Here is a 19,319-nt window from a genome sequence, read left to right as displayed (position 1 = left end):
TTGCTACCCAGTGGGAAATCAAAGAAATGAAGAAAATCACTCCTTGTTTCCTATTCAGCTCTTCATTCGGATTTGTTGTATTTTCTGCTCTTCTGTGATTACATCCGTGTCTCAGTCAGGTGTTGTTTTCTGCTTGAGTTGGGAATATTCCCTAAAGCTGTTCCGAGCGCACAGTACTCCCATTCTCTTTCCCAGGCCAATTTTGGAGTGAAGTTTGGCAGATTACACAAGTGCAGAATGTTTACTGTCCTGTCTTACATCATCATTTTCCTGTATCGTTTATTTTTCCTTTGACAGATTTTTAACGCTGTCAGTCTAATATGCATCAGAGATTTTGGAGTATTACCATAATGCAGTGTATTGTGGGTAATCCCATGCAAATTGTTCTGTGGAAAGTCATGCTAAATTATCTTCCTGGGGGGGAAAAGAAAAAGGCTTTTGCTTCTATTTTTTTTAACTGTTTGTTCTTTGGATTTCAGAGCAGCTGCCAGAGGCAGTGATTTAGAACAGTTGTTTGACATTCAGCACCATGTGAAGCGATGCTCCTCCCCACAAAACACGGTGCTAAACGCACAGCATCGCATGCTGTACGAGGTTTGCTGTGTATGTGACTCTGGTGTTTATGTTTTAAACATTGATAGTTTGTCTAAGGAAGAATCTGAGAGTACGTTGGGTTGGCACAGTGAAGGTAAATGTTGCTATTTTTCCAGCTCCGTTGTACAAGCATACATAGGAAATATCAGTTTTTAGAAACCTGAAGAGCATCAGATGTCTCTTGGAAGTCGTAGGTCTGGTGGTAGATCATACTGTATTCTCTTTTGTTCTTTTTTACCAAGGTCATTTGCTTGAAAACTGGCTACATCGTTCTTTGAAGTCCATGTACTTCCCCAGACTGAGACAGTAATCCTCTTTCTGGACAGCACACTTGATTGTAGTAGAAATGATTGCAATGTCACAAACAGAGGATTATCGTTTTTAGTGGAAATAATAAAAACAGGTTGAAAAAGAATTCTAAGAAAGAGGCAGCTTGTTCTTATGCAAATTTTCTCAGGTAGTACAGCTGCAAGATGAGAAGTCTTGAAAGCCTATAATCTGGAGTCAGCATCTTCTCTGTTAATAAGGGTTTGCCTGCTTCACTGTGTGACTGGTCAGTAGGTCTCCAGAGGCTCAGAGTCATGTACTTTATTCTTCCAAGGACTACATGTTTTGTGTTTTTTAACCTGGTGCTCTAGGAGGTGAGGCATTAATCAGCTGCTATGCATTTGCTTCTGGCTGAAATGTTTCCTCTGAAAAAACCAAAGTGGAAATATTCACTGCAGAACAAGAGGAAACTTAAGCTGCTTTTGTGTGAGTCACATCAGTTATCCCACTTGCTAGAGATAGTTGCCTCCCCCTCACCCTAGTTCTGTCTCTCTGATCTTGTTTCCCTTTCTTCAGTCTGTTCTTTACAGTCTTCAAACACCTGATTTCTTTTTCTCTTTCTTTCTAATAGCACAGTAAGTGGAAATGTTAAAGAGAGCCTTTGCTGGTGGGATTATGGAGTGGAAAAGGCTTATAGGTGGTTTGCAAAAGTTTCTGTCTAACTAATACTTATCCTTGGTAAACAAGCCCAGATGTCTAAGCTCCTGCTGCTGATCAGTTCCTTGTGGGCAAGCACTGTGGGTATTTATCTCCTGTAATAAAGCTGGATCTTTGGTTTTGATATCTGTTTTTTTTATTTGTTTCCTCTAAATAATCATATTCCCAGTCAAAAAGATGGTAAAAATACCCGTCAGCCAACAGGTTACTTGTACCAATGGACGTGTGGGCTGGCAATAAAATGACCCTTTGGACTCTGCAGACCTACGAATGCTGATTAGCAGTTGATGGCAACTGTTTCAGCTGGAGGAACCCTCTTGATGTCTGACATAGGATTGTGTGGTCTATATTCCCAAGACCCTTCACAGGATGTTCCTCCTAACCCAGCCTCCCAGGAAAAAGATCAGTCTTGCTTCTTAGGCCTTCTGGTAAAATCTGTCTTTTGAGGTAACTTTCCCACATATTCTTTATCTCTTTCTATGGCTTCATTATATTATACATTTGCTACATGAAATTATGTTAAATTAGAGCAGGCGGCAAAGAGGATTCTGCAGCTTGAATGACACTCAGTGTTACCAGCTCATTCTGGGTGGCTAGAACAGAGTGCTCAAAAGAAAAAGAGAAAAATGAAATGGTCAGATTTTCACTGTTGTTGCTCATTCTTCTACTAAATGTAACAAGCAGCAAGAAGTGTCCTGTGTCAGAATAATTATGCTGACACCTATAAGAAAACAGCCAGTGAGCCCCTTATTTGTACTCCCTTCTTTCAGCTTCAAAGGGAGCAGTTACTAGGCTGGATTCCTCACCAAACAGTGTCACTTTCCTCTCTGATCTGAACTTGGCATAGATGCTTTTTGTGCTTTCCTGTGTATCTTTGGTGTATGGGAACTGTTGAATCACGGCCTGAACCACTGATTGATCACCTGAGGCGAGCTCTGACTCAGCCGCAGGAGCACAGGTGAAGGCAATGCACCTGTGTGACTGGAAGGGATGGAGTCTGGCTCCACCTCTCCCAGCCCCCATTTAAGAGCTGACCAACTACTGTAACTTTTCTTTTTTACCTAATATTGCTATTCTTTTGGGTTATTCACCCTACACTTTGCCTTGGGAAATCAATGGCTCCTTTGTTGTTTCAGAATTGCTAATACAATAAATTCTGTAATTGCACTTGCTTGCCGTCACTGATCCTGGAGCTGGAGGGAGTGTGAGGTGGGGAGACCAGCTTTGACAGCTAGCTGAAGATGTCCAAAGAGAACCTGTGAAATTAAGAAAGATAGAAAATCAACATTGAGGTATCCTTCATAATTTAGGAAAAAAACTCTCAGCATAACGGGATGGCCATACAGCATATGCAACATTTGAGAAATGAGAGAGGAAGGCTCAGTGCTGTTGATGGCTCTGTGCCCTTACCTCTCACTCACAGATCTCTTTGTGAAAACATGTTTAAAGTAAATTTTTAAAGAGACCAACAAAGAGAGGGTTTGATCTGTGAATATGTGCATGGTAATTTAACTGCAGAAGCTGGCATGTGGTGTGGCCCAGGCAGGGGGACTGCCCTTGAGTAGGAGATTTGCGTTGGTGCCATTGGAAGCAGGACTGGGAGGAAATGAAGGATTTAGTACAGAACAGATTTAAATCTGGAAAAAAGAAACATGCTCCAAGGCATAATCAAAAGGCTCTGTAAGGAAACAGGGGACCCTCAGGACTGGAATAATAAGAAATAGTGGAGGCTGAGATTTGGATGCATTCTGGAGCTATTTATGCTGTCCTGAGGCCACAAGCACATTGGCAGAGTGGGTAGGCAGCCAGAACAGGAACAGAGCAGAATGCTATGGGCCTGTACTCACTGTTTTATGCAGGAAGACAATGCTTGCGTGTCATCTATTGGTGTTATTTTATATTCAGCCAAGGCTGCAACTCACAGGATCAGGTGAAGCTCAGGTTTTATTCCTGTAAGTGTTGTAAGGGAACAAAGGAATAAAAGATTTGAACTGCTAAAATCATTAATATTGACCAGTAGAGTAGATAGCAGATATCTAAAGCATGTTTAACAGCATGCTAATTATGATTCCTTACGTCTTAAAATTTACTCCAGAGGCTGAGAACCACTAAAAAAAGAAACATGAGCACTGGAGTAACACAAGGATGGGGAAGCACAGTAACTGAGTTAATTGTCTTGATGATGTGGTGGGTGTTATTTCTTGTTTTGAGAAACGTATGGAGTGGGAGAGAGAAGGAGAAAGGGTATATAATGTTTCTCATTTTTCAGGATTCGTATTTAAGTGAACCAGATTGATGAGCATTCTAGGTAAACCAAAACTAGTAAGTAGAGAATTTCCTGCAAATAAAATAAACAAATTAAGATTGGAGTTTTGGAGTAAGGCACAAAATAGTCAAAACCTACTTTAGCATCTTTGAATTGAGAAGAAATTGACTTCAGCTACCACCCTGTGAGTTGGTCTATATTTCTTTAATGACTGAAAAATAAGGAGAACAGTAAAATACAAAGATTTACTGTTTGCAGCTGATAGGAATTATACGGTAGGAAGGCGGACAGTAAGACTGGAAGATAAAATACAGACTGTGGCAGGGTAAAACGTGTTTGAAGGAATAGTTTAAAGCACTCAAACACACGGTTGGGCTCTGAATTAGCTCTAGCTATTCAGAAAAGCATAAGTAGCGATTAGAAAGACAGCTTGATAAAGATATCTGTGCAATGTGCAGCAGCAGCAATAAAGAAAAAAGAGAATAAGATGCTTGCATATGTGAAGAAATGTAGACTTGGAAGATGCTATAATATCCCTATAGGCATGATAGTAGTACCTCCTTCTGACTACTGTGTCTGTTATGGGTTATTTCTTTTGTAAGAGAAAACGAACAATGAAATGGGGGCTAGAGAGAGCACACAAAGGTGTTTAGTGGCCTGGAAGGCAGCTTCCATATGGGAAAGTGTTAGTGATACTTGGGCTATTGAGAGAGAAAGGGAAGGAGTGCAGAGAGCTCAGCAGTTGTACTCAGCACCGTGCTGGGGAGAGGCTTCACAGTGATGTGGATATTTGGTGGCAGCATAGCAGGAAGCAAACTCACCACCCCATTAAATTCCACTCCATATAACATTGCTGCCAGGCCAACACACAGCTTTGCTGGTCTGCTTGTGCCTGTAATGTGCTAGCATGGGAACAGAGCGCCAGAGATCCTGTGGGGCAGACAGCTATCAGGCTGGAGCATGCTGTGATGTCTGGGTCATGCTGTGCTGGTTTCTTGCTAAATGCACTCTAGTGCCTTAATCATTACATTAGTGCAGAAGTGATACCATGGTCCATCCTGGGGTCTTATTTTGGATGAGGAAGAAAAGCTTACTAGCCTTGCTGTATCATTTTGGTCCATACATATTTTCATCACCTCTGGGATAGGCAGAATAGCATGTATTTTATCAGTGAGAGGGAAAGGCTGTAAAGCTTCCTACATTGCAGATTATAGCATAGTGAATTTCCAAATGAAATCTGCTTTGGAATTTCCCAGTATTGTTACTTTAAATACTTACTCTACTTTAAAGCCACACAGAAAAAAAAAAAACAAGGTGTTGTGTAATATAAAAGAATATGGAGGACATTTCATGAAAAAATACAATTACTTCTTTATATAACACATAATTAACCAGGAGAACCTGATAGTGAATGACATTATGGAGACAAATACCATATTAAGAACATTCAAAACATGTTACGCACTTTCTGAATAGCATCTGTATTTACGTTAGCCAGAATAAAATAAATGTCATAAATCCTTTTGTTCCCGGGCATGTGATGATTACCAGCCAGGATAAGGAAATTATTTTACTCCCACGGTGAAATATGGCCAATGGGTTACACTCATAGCTGAAAGTGCTTGGGTGGGCCTGGAGTCTGCTCACTTTTCTGTATGCTGAAGTTATTCATACAAGCAGAAAAGTGGAAGTAGAGAGGGAGGAAAAGCGATCCAGGGATTAAACTGCCAATTTAGGGCTTGCAAAAATGCAACTTCTTGCTTTCCCAGACTGCTCTTATGAGCTAATTCATTTGACATGGATTCTCAGATGTACTTAGAGCTCCGCCTCACATTTAATCTTCAAACACCTCAGGCTATAACCTGTCTGTGACTTGTTCCAGGTTCCACAGAGTTCACATAGCAGAAGGTATATATGTGAGAGAAAGTCGTGGGTAGACTGTAGATGAATGTTCAAGGTACAGTCAAATGGGGTAACACCAGTTAACCTATTGCCAGTACCGGGACCCACTCTAAAGAAAGGAATTTTCTTGAATAAAGCTCTTGGTTGTCACCAATATAGGGTAGCTTTCTTTTCTCGTGCTGCCTCAGAATCACTGTATGACCTTGAACAGTTTCTCTGTTTCTATTCCTTGTCTGCCAAGTAGGAGAGTTAATTATCTGAATCAGTATTTGTTTTCTTTCAGGAATTAGCTCTGTTATTTTTTATTTTCTTTATGTGTTTTTTTTTTCCTCCTAATTAACAAACAAATAACAAAAACATATTCTCTACCCTCTGGACCTTCCCTTCCACATCTTCCTCCTGCTCCCTCCACATGCATTACGGCTGGTCAGTAATGTGAGATGTGCGTAACGTACAGATAACCATTTGAACTGGATCATGCGGGCAGACTTCAGCCTGGAAGAGTCTGCAGTCAGTAGATCAGAACTTCAGAGACTGTTGACCCAATCTTTGTAAGTCAGTGCAGACTCCTGCGAAGTGCTCCGTTCTGCCTTAGCATGCCATTCGCTCAGCCCCTTTGGTTATGTTTGAGAAGACATTGAAGGAAATGGTGAAAGATTGCTCAGCCTCTGCAGTGAGGGATAATCTGTTAATGCTAGGTCTGGGTCCATCCAGAGCCTAAAAATAGTTTCCTAGCATGTCGCATGGTAATGGATGAGACAGAAAACCAATGTGTACAACTACTTCATTGGAAAACAAGAGCTCTGCAAGGAATCATGTTTTCCTATATGATTTGTCTATATAGGAGAGAATATCTTCTTTTTGCTTTCTCTTTTTTGTCCACCTTTTGTTCCTGATTCAGCCACTTTTCACAGTTGTGCCCCATGTAGTGCATGCATTGGTCCCAGTGATACCTAAGAAGTGGTCAGGCAAAATTGGACCTTCTACTACTTCCAGTCTCATGCAGCAATGCAGAAGAGGTGTAACAGCATCCAATAAGCATGGAAATGCTCCCTACCCAACCACTGCTGCTCTGTGTGAGTGTGCAGTGTTTGAGGGAGGATTGTGGGAAGGTAGAGTTATCTTTGTGCTCACCTTGGATGGTTTTCTATGCTACTTAAATAATTAGAACTTGACTGTTCTGTTTTACTGTTTGCTATATTCCCAGTTCTCTTATAAGCAGGCCTTTCAGACCTCTTTTTCTTCTCTTATCTGTTTCCCTCCATCCCTTGAACAGTCTTGTCTCTAATGTCTTTAGCCAGGAAAAGTGTCCATTTGAATGACAAATCAGTAACCCATTCTTGAGCACAGAAAGGAAGTTTGCTCAGTACCAGCTGAATCAGAACACCAGCCAAATTGGTTGAAGGCAAGCTGGGCCTTGTTTCCTCATCCAGTGCCCAAAGTACTGAGTGTAGTGAAGATGGACATTCATAGTGAGGCACACCTTTCCAAGGGTGAGGTGGGGGTTGTGGTTTCCATTAGTTTTCCTCTTGTCATCATTCCTCTGTATCAGCATACACTGACCTCAACCACCCTTCCCTATTCCTCATCCTTTTATCTCTCCTGTCCTTTTATCTTCTGTCTTTAACTCCAACCCCTCTCATCTTCCTAGAAATTCCTGCTACCCAATTTTTTTCTTCGTCTTTATCCTTTTCTGCTTGTTTAATCCCTTTGTAATCTTTTGGCCCAAATTTCTATCCCCTAAACTTCATCTGTTCTGTGTGCTATACCTACTGCTTAGGGATCTCAGGGGCATGAGAAATACTGGCTTGTTTCCTACTGCCCTCATCTAAATAGCTGGTTCCCCAGTGCGTATCAGCATGTTTTCTTTCACAGGGGTTTAAAGGGCAGTGTCTTTTGGGGCTGGCTCAGGCTAAAATTTCGGCTGCAGGCACCAGGCACCAAATGTTTCATTCAGCCGTGTGGTTTATCCTGTACAGCCTCAAAATAGTTCCTATTAGCATTCTGATGGATGGCTCACTGATGGAATTAGTGGGAAACCAGACTGTCAATTTATTTATACCCAGCCTTAGGGCATAACCATTGTGCATGAGTAAAGCTATTGAGATGCAGAGAATACTCTGCATGTGTGTGTGTGTATATGTGTTGACTGGAATTGAGTTTGGGGGGAAAAACTATTGCAAGGATTGAACGGTGACCAAAAGTGACCATACTTCATGCCAAAGATCCCTTTTCTCTGAATGCAGGGAAAAAGTGATGGCTCTGAAATCTTTTGTCTATCTGTGTTTAATATCTTTCAACTCCAGTTTAACTGCAGCTCTAGTTACCCTGGTGGAGAGAGAAATTTCTAATGTAACTTTTGGAGTCCTTCCACCTTCTTCAACAATATCTGTGTTATGAAACTGTTGCTGCCTTTGGCTGTGGGACTGTTTAAAGCATATGAGTAATGAATAATGATTATCCATTTTTCCATTACGTTGTCTTTCATCCTATGATGAAGTCATATTTTTGGTCAAATTGAGAGACATTGGAAGCATTTAGTTGTGAATATATTGTTGATGCATCAGTGCTGAATGTGAATGAACTGTTTTTCCAGTGTGATTTCATCAACTTTCATTAGGAGAATTTTTATTCCCATTATCTTGGCCGAATGATAAACCACAGAATAGCTTTATTATTTTTTTCCTCCTTCCATGTTTTCTATTACTGTGACGCAGTGTCAATTAGGAGATGCAGGTGAACACCTCACTGCCCTAGCTGTTATGATAAAAACAACTTTGACAGAAAAGAGAAGAAATATATTGGTCTAACCAGACCAAGAGCTAATAGGCTGTGTCCATTTAATTCATCTGATTAGCCATGTTGAATGTGGGAATGTTTCTTCTCACAAAATCATACATACCGATATACCCAAATATTAGAATGTTACTGGGTGATGTCTCTTGCCATACTGTTTGCTGTGGTAGGAGCAAATGAGAAGAGATTATCAAAAAAATGTTTAGCTCCATTATTCTTTATGATAGCCAGGAAACAGTGAACCTGTTATCCTTTAATATTATGGCTTCAGAAGACATGCATGAGAGGTCCCATGGGACCAATGGGCCTATTTGTATTGCGCAGCGGAGCGTGATGTATCAAGCTGATGCTGATCCAGACTGGTACTTTTATGTTTCAAAGAGCAGAAACTGTGCAAAGATATGAGCTGATCATCAAAGTAGAATAGCTTTGTTAGCATATCCCTGAGCCTAAACTAATTAGGACTGATGATCTTGTCTGCAGCTTTCTGATTCAGACTTCGCTAGGTTTTGCTGGCTTGGAAGACTGTGTTGTGCTCCCCTCCTCATACGGATGCCTCCAAAGGAGGATGGAGCTGTAAAGCAATGTGATAGAGAAAGACAGGGTCGCTGAGAATTCAGGACATTGCAGAGGACCTGCAGTCCAGTAGAGCAACTTCCTCCTGCACAGTGGTAGCAATCAGATTATATATTGTCACTATCAGTAAGAAGCAATGCAGCTTTACTGTCATGGAGGCGTGTTCCTACCAGCATCTCAACCAAACCAAAATTCACCACTTCTCTTTCTTTATCTCTTGTAGAATTTTTTCACAACTCAAAGTTGTGAGCATGATCTCAGCATTTTTATGGCTGTGTGTTGCAGAGCTACAAGGGAAATCCCTTTCAAGCAATTCAGGAGGGACTAGATCCTAACCAGTGCACCAGCTCTTGGCACTGCTAGCAGATATCATCAGTAACATGAGTTTGATACTTCAGTTCTGTTGGCATCTTCACCTTAATGGTGCTCACCTACGCACCTCCACCCCAACCTCTGCTGGGAGTTGAGGAAGATAAGGGAAAGCATTATCTGAGTTAAAAAATAAAAGTCTGCCTGTGCTTGAAGTGAATTAAATGTGTTAACTTGTAATGTTCTAGCTGAGGTTTCCAGCTGTTATTCCTGAGGTGTCTGCTCCCAAAGCAATATGGGTCCATCATACAGCAGCTAACTTAAGAGCATGAGCATACTGTCTGAGGCTTCTCTGGTGTATTATAGTTTTATTATTATTATTTCTCTGTTCGTAGTTTCTTAAGGCCTCTTCATATCCTGAATAAAACCCTCGGGAATCATAAGCCCACAGGCTGAGTTTTAGCACTGGTGCATCTCCAATCGCAATATGATTGATAGGTATTTAGTGTGCTGCCTAGATCTTGGAAGCAGGACCCTGAGATGCACCCTAGGGAAAGCCCAAAGATGCTCTTTTTATTTTCTGCCCCTGAGAGAATAACTCTTTTGCTGTGGAAGTGACATTTTTTGCTCAGAAATGTCACCACTTCCACCTGCTGATTGTAACTTTGCCACACTGAAATATCTTTTAAAGGAAAACAAAGAAAGTTAGGAGTCTGTGTAGAGCTGCTAGGCACTCATTGTTTTGTATTAATGACCACTGGTTCCTCTAAGCCTCTTCATCTGTTTTCTCACCATTATTAATAATTATTGCAGTTCATTGTACTTGGCTTACTTAGCAAAGCATGCAGTATAGGTGATTAGGATGGGAGAAGAAATGGTGTTAAGAGATTTGATGATTGCTTTAAAGATATTTAAGAGACCTTTTGGAGAGCAGAAGTCAGTTCTGCAGAGTGCTTTGGCCCTGCCTGGCACTGAGGCTCTGTTTTCTCATATTGTTTTGGTGCTTTTCTAGGCATGCCCTCTGCTAATTTAGCTGTCCAACCACTCAGTCTATGATGGAGCACAAAATAATGCATTATTTTGCTGCTGTTCATCGTTATAATTACCTATGCATGTTTACTCCTAGAATTTCAGAAAAGAAGTAGAATTTCAATTGGTTACTGTAGGAAAATGGATTTGTTATGAGATAAGGTTTTTGTAATATTTGCACATGCTGGACCTGCTGGAGTTGTAGGTAGCTTGTAGCCTCTGACAAACATGAACCAAAGAAAAAAGCGTTGCTAGGGAGCTGTAGATGGTCACCTGAGGAGAAGTCTCTTCCTTCCATCCACCTGCATGCCGTTGGCTCCCAGTTTCCCTCAGTTTCTCTCAGCTCTGCAGAGGATCTTAGGGAAGTTACAAATGCAACAATGCCACACAGGAAATGTACACAAAAAAGGAAAATAAAACAAAGAAACTACTCCTAAGAAGCATGAGGTCAGAGCTCAGCCCCCTGTAATGGGCTGAATATATACGGGCTGTGTTACTCGTAAGACGTCCACTAACAAATACAGAGTGGAGGGTCAAGTGCAGGCCGTGCTGGCATGGAGCACACACCGTGCTCCTGGCTGGAGCCAGGGCTGTGAACATGGACTTACGGCAGTTACTAAGGAAACAGTCTTGGAAATGGGATTGGAGTTCTCGTCAGAGAAGGTTGGCTGCAGAGATGGTTTGTGCTTCAGAAGCACACAGGGCTGATACTGACAAAGGCAGCAATTGTTCAGCAATTGATTCAACCCCTGGTGTTATGGCATTAAGGAGTAACACGTGATGTGATCATTAAATGCCAAAGATGAGGGATTTTGCAGTTTCTTAGGGTTACTTTTTTTTCAGTGACTCTTTTGTGGGTGTTTTTTGTTTTGTTTTTTTGGTGTTTTTTTTTTGATCTCTTGCCATCTCAGTGCTTGTGTGAAACTGCCAGTAATTACTCCGGATTACTCCTGTGCAGGCCCTTGATGTGTTACTTTTCTGTTGAATCTTTATTGTTTTTACTTAGTGAAAAAGCATGCACTGACTATTTGAAGTCAGGGCACTTCCAAGTGAGGATCCACAGCTTGGAGGAGTCCTCTTGGAAAGGTGATATTGGTAATCCCAGTCTTGTTTGTGCATTTCTTTTCCTGCCTGTCCCTACAAGACACATAAGCTTTTAATAGACTGAGAATTTCCTCAGAGTTATTTGTTATTTTGCAATTACTTTGTAATTTATTTTCTTAAAAAATAATTAATAACTTGTTAAAGATCTTCCCTCCCTCACCTCTTCACTGTACTTTTTTCCATCTTTGCCACTGCCCAGTATTTACAGTCATAAAGCCTGTTTGTTTCCCATTGCTTAGGGAGATGACATTTTCACAGAGAGAAAGAAAAAGTGAGACTTAATGATTTGTAAAGCTGTGTTTAGTCAGATCCTCCTGGGGTATGAGTCTAATTTTTAGGATGACAACTTCAGCAAACGTAACCAGAGCAGTTACACTACTTGCCTCTGTTTCCCCAGTTGTAAAATGGAGGCTATTTTAGAATAGATCCTGTAGAACAAATGCTGTCACTGAATTCGTGAACGACTGTGGGGAAATTTCCATGTATATCAAAAGCAAACAAACCCCTCATTCAATTGGAAGAAAACTAGGAGTTGTCCTTCTGAATAACAATCTCCCAACACCTGCAATTTGTACGCTCAGCAATGAAACTTTTTTCCACCAGGGCCTGCAGCTGGGAACTCAAGAGCTGGAGGAGATGGGAAGCAAGTTTTGCCTTGCCCTGCTCATCCTGCACCTCAAATCCTTGCCCTGCAGCAAGAAGGTGATGGCCCAGGCAGCACTACTCCTAGATCTGGAGGAAGAGATAACAATAACAGACCGAGCACAAAGGTCAGTGACGGTTTCCTTGTGATTTTCATTTTCCTCTCAAAATATTACTTGTGCATAGGGATGGTAATATCCCAGAGTAATCAACTAGAAACTAAAGTTTCAGATGATATTCTGTCCAGCTCAGATCTCCTCTGTGGAGACCATCTCCTACTTCGATGACCTTCTGTAAGTGCTGGAGCACTGGGAACTAATACTAAAAATTAGTGAAGGACTTTGATGGTGTGGTTTAGAAACTATGTGCCTGATTCTGCAAGGATTCACACAGTTACTCCACTTTTCCTCACTGCACTGAATCCTACAGACATCTAGAGCATACATATGTGACTTTCTGATGCACATGATGAAGTCGTTATCCAAATGATCGTATAGAAAATATTTTTCTAAATGGCAAAATTCATTTCTTTGCTTCCTACATTCACTGGAGTGTATACAAGTGATGTTGCCTCAGTACAAATATATGGGGAATTTGGCCTGAATAAATGTAGAGTATGGGACGTTTCAGCTGGAATTTGTGATGATGCAGAAATGTGCATGCTCTTTCTAAACCATCCTCTTCTTAGTGCTACGTGCAAGCACTTACACTTGCAATAATGTTTTTCCAAGACAAATGGAGAAGAAGAAACTTAGTGATGTGATATGATTTGAAGCTCCCAGTGGGTTTGTCATCGAAGAGTGCTTCCAGCTTCATCAATGAAAGGCCAATTTTTCTGTTGCAGAAATGCCCCCATAATTTACAGCAAGCTTCCAGTCTTCCCCCTGCAGGAATACTTAACTGACATTAGCACCACCTGTTCCTCATGCCTGAAGCTGTTCTTACAAGCTTGTTCATGGTTTTTAATGTTTATGGGGAACAATGAAAAAAAGAGAACTAAAATATAGAGACATTCCTTTGGTATAGCTGTGCTTGCTTGTACATACAAACACATAAATGAAGCAATTAGCATGTATCCTGAACGGTTTCAGTGTTGTGGACAGCCATCCAACAAATCGTTGGTGTGTCATTAGAGAGAGCTACTGAAGCCTGGCCAGGTGGATGGATTTGAGATATAAATCAGATTTTCAGTTCTGAATTAGAGCTGGAAGAGTCTTTGCATGAAAATAACTTCTGGGAAGGAAAATATTGAACTTTGACTTGTCCCAAACACTGAAAATAAGCCATCTGGTCATACCAACTCAGTGAGCACTTTCCCTCCTTTGTGTGGTTTTTCATTACCTTTTTCTTTGGTTGGTTTCATGTTAGTGAGCATTTATTTCATTTTTTCCTGATGTTGTGTGGGTAATGGACCTTTACTGATGTAGCAGTAGGACGCTCTCTAATGACAAATACTTATAAAGATGTTAACAATTAAAGAAAATTCCCTTATCTTGTAAAGATCCCATACTGTTCCAAATGTGCTTGTGGTGGTCGAAATCAAAGCATTCTGTCCCTTCAAGGTTCCCCAGCATTAGTAACTCCAGGTCATCTGGGGATGGAATGCCACTGCTGAAAGGCAATAATGTGATGGTTACTGGTTCATTTTCACTCCACTGGGTAGTATTGCAGATTTTAGATGACAGGAATTCTGATAGATTAGGTGCAATTAGTTGCCATTTGTAGTACAAGTAAATATTGCATTGCTTGATCCCATCTAGAGATCTGCCATATTTCAGGAGGTTGTTGCAGATCAAGGAAAGGGAGACACAGGGACCAAGGGGTTTGTAAGCATATTCTATTTTCTGATAAACAATTTATTGAAAATGATTGTGCAGTGTATTGATTCTGATTCAGAAAATTAATATTTTGCTTCTGGGTTTCTGTAAGTCTTGCCAAGAGAATTGCATAATTTGATTTTAGTGGGAATAGGAGTCCTACAGGATCCAAAGGAAGAATGCAGAGAGCACACTGCTATGGTCAAAAGGGTAGCTGTATCTAGGCCTCTACCCCAGCTCAGACTGTAAAAAAATAACTCATAGACTTTGAAATACAAAATGATTATCCATCAAAACATTGAGAGGTTGCACTGTGGGGTACCACTCAGTCTAATCTTACTCTGTAAAGATGAAGTCCAATCTTTCTCCTTTGAGGCAGCACAAGGTGACAAGAGTCGTTCTTACTAATGGTGAGTTGCTACATCAATGGAAACTGTAGTCTGCTTTTCCAAGACTAGAGCCATCTTTGTGGGCTTAAGGAGCAGGAAGTGTTTGTAGCTTAGAACCAGCACTGTTGTCTTCTGTTGTTATCACAAAAACGCACAGCATCCTTGAATACTTTCCATGCTTTCTTCTGAAAGAGTGAGTAGGTGAAAATGGAAATACACAAATTGTTTTTGGTACCTTTGACAAGGCAGAGTTAAATTTGGGGCCTGCAGGAGCAGTCTGAATGGGTACCCTCTGGGATGACTTTCTTGTGTGCTTTACACTGCCAACAGAGGTGATTTAAACACCTTGCAGACAATCCTTGTTCCAGAATTCTTTACTATGTATTGAATAGTGGGTGTTTAAGTGGGAACCAGTGGCTCCAACTATAGCTAAGCGTATCGACTGTCTTGCTTTCACATCCAGAGAAGGTACACATATGGATGTTTCTTATCAGAGCAGTATTAACAGTGTCGTAAGAAAATAATGACCTTGATGAAAACGGAATGTTTATTTAGTTGGTAGGGTTTTATTTTGCAGAAAACAGGCTCAAATGGCACTGACCACTACAACTGTGATCAGTGAGATTCAGTGCCCAGTGTTCATGTTAAATACGTCAATGTAGTTTCTAAACATGCGTTTCTGAGTGCTCATCTCCATAGCACTCTGGGTGACAGGTCAAGCCATGGAAAGAGAAGTTAATCCAGTCCTGGACAGATCTGACTTCAGATGAAATGTCTTATGGCAAAGGTACATACATCACAAGCCAGAGGTCTTTTCTGTTATGAAGCCCCTACAGTTCATGTCTCTTTTGTCATGGTGTCCAGTGTGCGTGGCATTGACTTGGCATCCCAGCATCTCCCTCCAACAGCGAACATTTTCACCTGTCAACATTTATAACTGGATGTGTCTTTTAATTTTCCTCTTTGTGCTCTCTCTGCTCAGGGCGTTTTTCAGCCTTACTTTTCCACTACTGCTGTGAGGAGGATGAAGGAGCAGGCTGCACTGTGCCTGCTTCTCTAGAATAAACTGTTTTCTCTGTCAGAGTCAGTGAGCAGTAAATTAGAGCAAGGTAATGGGGAAGTGACTGGTCTAATGGAAGCATCATCTCTGAATGGGGGATTTCTCACACCTGATCTCATAGCACTCAGTGGACAGTCTCCAATGAGCCAAGGAAAGGTGTACTAAACCTTTACTGGACCTAACTAACTACATTTTAGAACACAGGCAAGAATTCTTCCTGACCTCAGTCTAGCACGAACTGTAAATGAAGTCATTCACAGGCATTAACTGTGGAATGAGTTCCCAGCAGAGGCAGGGTAACAAAGTAGCTGCATCTGAAAATGTTTAAAGGGGAGTTGAATTTTCAACTCTGGAGCTACATCACTAGTAGAACAGTAGAATATTTCCCTTAAAACCTGGAAATCCTGGGGCAGCATGAATTTGATGCAACAGCTCTTTGTCACTGGTTCTCTAAGGTCTGTGTGGCAGCTGTCTCATGAACATGCAAAAACGTGGAGGAAATATAAGATACGGTAAGATACATTAGAGCCTTAATGTGCCATGGCTTCAGGGAGAGGGACAGGAAAGAGCTGCTTTCTCCCTGTGTGTAGTCAAAACTCATGAGCTGGATAGGAACTAAGGACTTTCAGGACTTCTTCAAGCTCCACCAAGGTAGATATTTGCTGCCATAAAGACCAACAGGTAACTACTGAGATTATTGCCATGAGATGCAGTGAAGTCATAGGATTTCTGGGTTACCTGAAAGTGCTTGACTGAGTGGAAATAGTTTAACTCTGAGATCTGTGCAGTTAACTGCAAGTTCCGTACTCAAACACTGTATGCTCAGAAAGCTCCTATTTACTTCCTGCTCAATGCTGTACCTTTCTAAAACTGGGGAAAATCCAATAAAGGAACTTTTGCTTTCTGTGTAAATGCTGTGCTAGCAGAGTCCTGGAACCAGTGCTCCAAGGGTTGCTGGTACCTAACATATTGCTTTTCATGATTATTGAATGAAGACAAAAATAAGCGATTATTTAAATGATTCCAAAAAGAGTAGCACCCAGGTGACATCCTGCAAACTTCTAAAGCATAGACGCACTTGGGGATGGACCAAACTCTTGATTATCCTAATAAAATTCTCATAACTGCCTGCCTAGTGGTTAAATTGTTCAAGGTATTAGCCAGCTTTCAATTAGCATCCTGTGCCCCTGGGACATTTCTCCTTACATCTCACACTTGTTCAGGCATCATTGCCCTCATGTTGCACACGACCTACTAAAGAACTTGGTAGTTTGCAGGTCTTTATTTTCACGAGCTTTTAATAGGTGTTTTTCTGCATCAGGTAGCCATTTCTCCACCAGCATGTGATGCAGCCAGACTTAACAACCGTTCTGCCAAGGTCAAAGGTCAATTACTTGGAGCATTTCCTGCATTTTGCAGCCCTCTTCTGAAAAACAAGGAAATGTGTCAGTCGATCACAAAGGCATTGTACTCTTGTCTCCCAAAGGTTCAGTGTTGTAGGGGTTGGCCTCACAGGCTGCTTTTGCCCCACCTCAAGATGAACCACTAATGTTTGCATTTCCAGCCTCCCACCATGCCTTGCAGTCAGTTCAGGCATTCAGAAGCCCTCTTCTGGGAAAATGAAATGACAGCATGTACTTCAGACACCATGTTTTTTGATAATAAGTTTAATGCCTCGTTTGCTCTGAAACAATTAGGTTTTTTAGTCAGTGCTGTCCAGGTAACTTCACATTTTTCATGACCACAAAGAGGATGAGAAGTGACTGCTCACGTAGAGCAGGTTTGAGAAAGCAAGAGCATTCCCTTGTTCAAGGTGTTTTCCCCTTCTTCCTCATGCTTTGAATGGATGGCACATTCCTTCATTCTCTTTTCCTCTGTCCTTGTGTTTGTGCCTGGGAGTGTTGTGCAAATACTGCAGCAATTGTAGCCCTTTGTTCAGAAGCTGTTTCGTACATATTGAGGCAGAACCTTGCAAAGTCGTTAAGCGTTTTCTGCTGACTCAGATATTATTCATCTCTTGTGCTTTTTTTTATCATTTCTTATGTTTCTCGAGCAGAGCCAAATTTCTCTCCGCCCCAGATGGTAAATATGCCTAACTGTGATATTAATCAAAAGCAGAATGCTTAATCACTACCGTGGCTCTTTGTCCAGATGTGATCTTTTCATCTTCCATACAGTGAGCAGGTAAAATGGTCTGTGAGTGTGTGGCAAATCCAATAATTGACAAGGAGGATTTGTAGATCATTTGGAACTGTGCTTGCTTTTCTCCTGTGCTGCATTGACACACCATCACAATCCTGGATAGTATTGAACTGTTGGATTTCCCATCTCTTCTCTGTAATGCATCCTCCTCTGATTATGGCTGTGCAAGCAATTCCACTCATCTTTTAAGCTGTGTGTCCAAAATGCCATTCCAATCAAAATAGAGTGAATGTCTGTAGATGAAGCAGACCCGAAAGTGGAAAGTTCAAACAGCAAAAGAACAAAGAAGGAGCAAAGCATGTTTATGTCAATTCAGGCATCTTTGATACATCTTTGAACAGCAGAAATACGACATGATAATTCTGTGCAGTGATGGCAAATGGCTCCCTTGCTTCATGGTTTGTGACTTCCTCTGGTTACAGGTGAATGTGGCTTTCAGTCATTCTTGCAGGTCTTTGTTTTGGTTTTTAATTGTGTGAACTGCAACAAATTTCAGCTGAAGTGTTTGAGTGCAAGACAGTGCTTCACCCTCCCAAACACCCCATCTCCTCACAGTTCCAGCAGGCATGGCATCTGGTCCACTGGGGCAGACTGGATGGTCGGACTCTGGGGAGTCCTCTGACACATGCATGAAGATGAAAGCGCTCTTTCATCATTTTGTGAATCTAATTCCCTGGAAAATGTCAGCAGGAATTATCTGGCAGTTTTGATTCAGTTTTCTGTTTGATTGAACGTTCATTTTTCTTTAAGTAAAGATTTGGAAACATTTTTAACCTTGATCATCTATAGACATTAAATACCTCGTGGCAGCTTTCAGAAGAAGAGGTTGTTTGTTGATTCCATTTTTTTTTAGCCTAGTCACAGATTATATTGCTAGTAAAGGAGTTTGAAATTTCTACTGCTTTGAGAGCATCTATGAATATGGTATTCCTGTATTTGGATTCCTGAGCAAAAAGGATATGATGACAGTGATGCATTTCCCTAGTAAGCTGAGCATCATGTTTGCCATGCTGTGTCATGTTAGTGGTGTAGAACCTGGGGCAAAAGGAGCTTCTCATGTATTTCCTTTAACTCTTCAAGTGCACCATCTGACATTTAGCACTAACACAATGTGTCAGCTATGAGAGCAGCTGAAGATAGGTTCTGGAGTGGGCTCATGTTACTGTAAGGAGTCAGAATCAGTTTATGAGTACCAGGAGGTATTGCTTATGTACTCTACAGTGATCTTTCATACAGATGTTGCCAAAGAGGGATATCTTCTTGCCATCCAGGGTCTGACCTAGAACCTTGATGTGCTTGCTACTGAGAGGAAATACCTCAGATTTTGAATTTAGATCTATTACAGGATTCAGATTTTACTGTCAGAATATGCATTGAAAATCGTGTTTTCTAAATAAGAACATGAACTTTCTTCCATCCCTCCCTCCCTTCATCCTTCTCATCCAGAACTCTTCAGCATCTCTCCTTTGTTAGTGTGTGAATACGAGCCCAATGAATTCTTTGGAGGTTCAGCCAAGCAATGCAGTCTATAATTAATGTATTTGGTATTCAGAAGGCTTTTATGTAGCTGTGCACAGGTGAGCTGCTGTAATTCAGCAACTTTTCATTAACACTTTCTGGAGCTGTCCCTATTTTCCTTCTATTGATTT

The 19,319-nt window shown here is 41.1% G+C and overlaps 1 protein-coding gene across 1 annotated transcript in view; it reads left to right on the top strand.

Moving 5' to 3' along the window:
• Positions 1-19,319, top strand: part of AGBL1 (AGBL carboxypeptidase 1) — a 254,668-nt gene that overhangs the window by 147,514 nt on the left and 87,835 nt on the right. Inside the window, exon 22 of the mRNA XM_065734355.1 lies at positions 12,164-12,330. Coding sequence (XP_065590427.1) covers positions 12,164-12,330 — 167 coding nt within the window. The remainder of the gene's footprint in view (positions 1-12,163; positions 12,331-19,319) is intronic.

Source organism: Cyrtonyx montezumae, unplaced genomic scaffold, assembly GCF_038088225.1.
Source record: "Cyrtonyx montezumae isolate F1298 unplaced genomic scaffold, pur_monq_1.0 scaffold_17, whole genome shotgun sequence".
NCBI classification, from domain to species: domain Eukaryota; kingdom Metazoa; phylum Chordata; class Aves; order Galliformes; family Odontophoridae; genus Cyrtonyx; species Cyrtonyx montezumae.
Note: the sequence above shows the minus strand (reverse complement) of the source record. Positions and strands in the feature narration are given on the sequence as shown.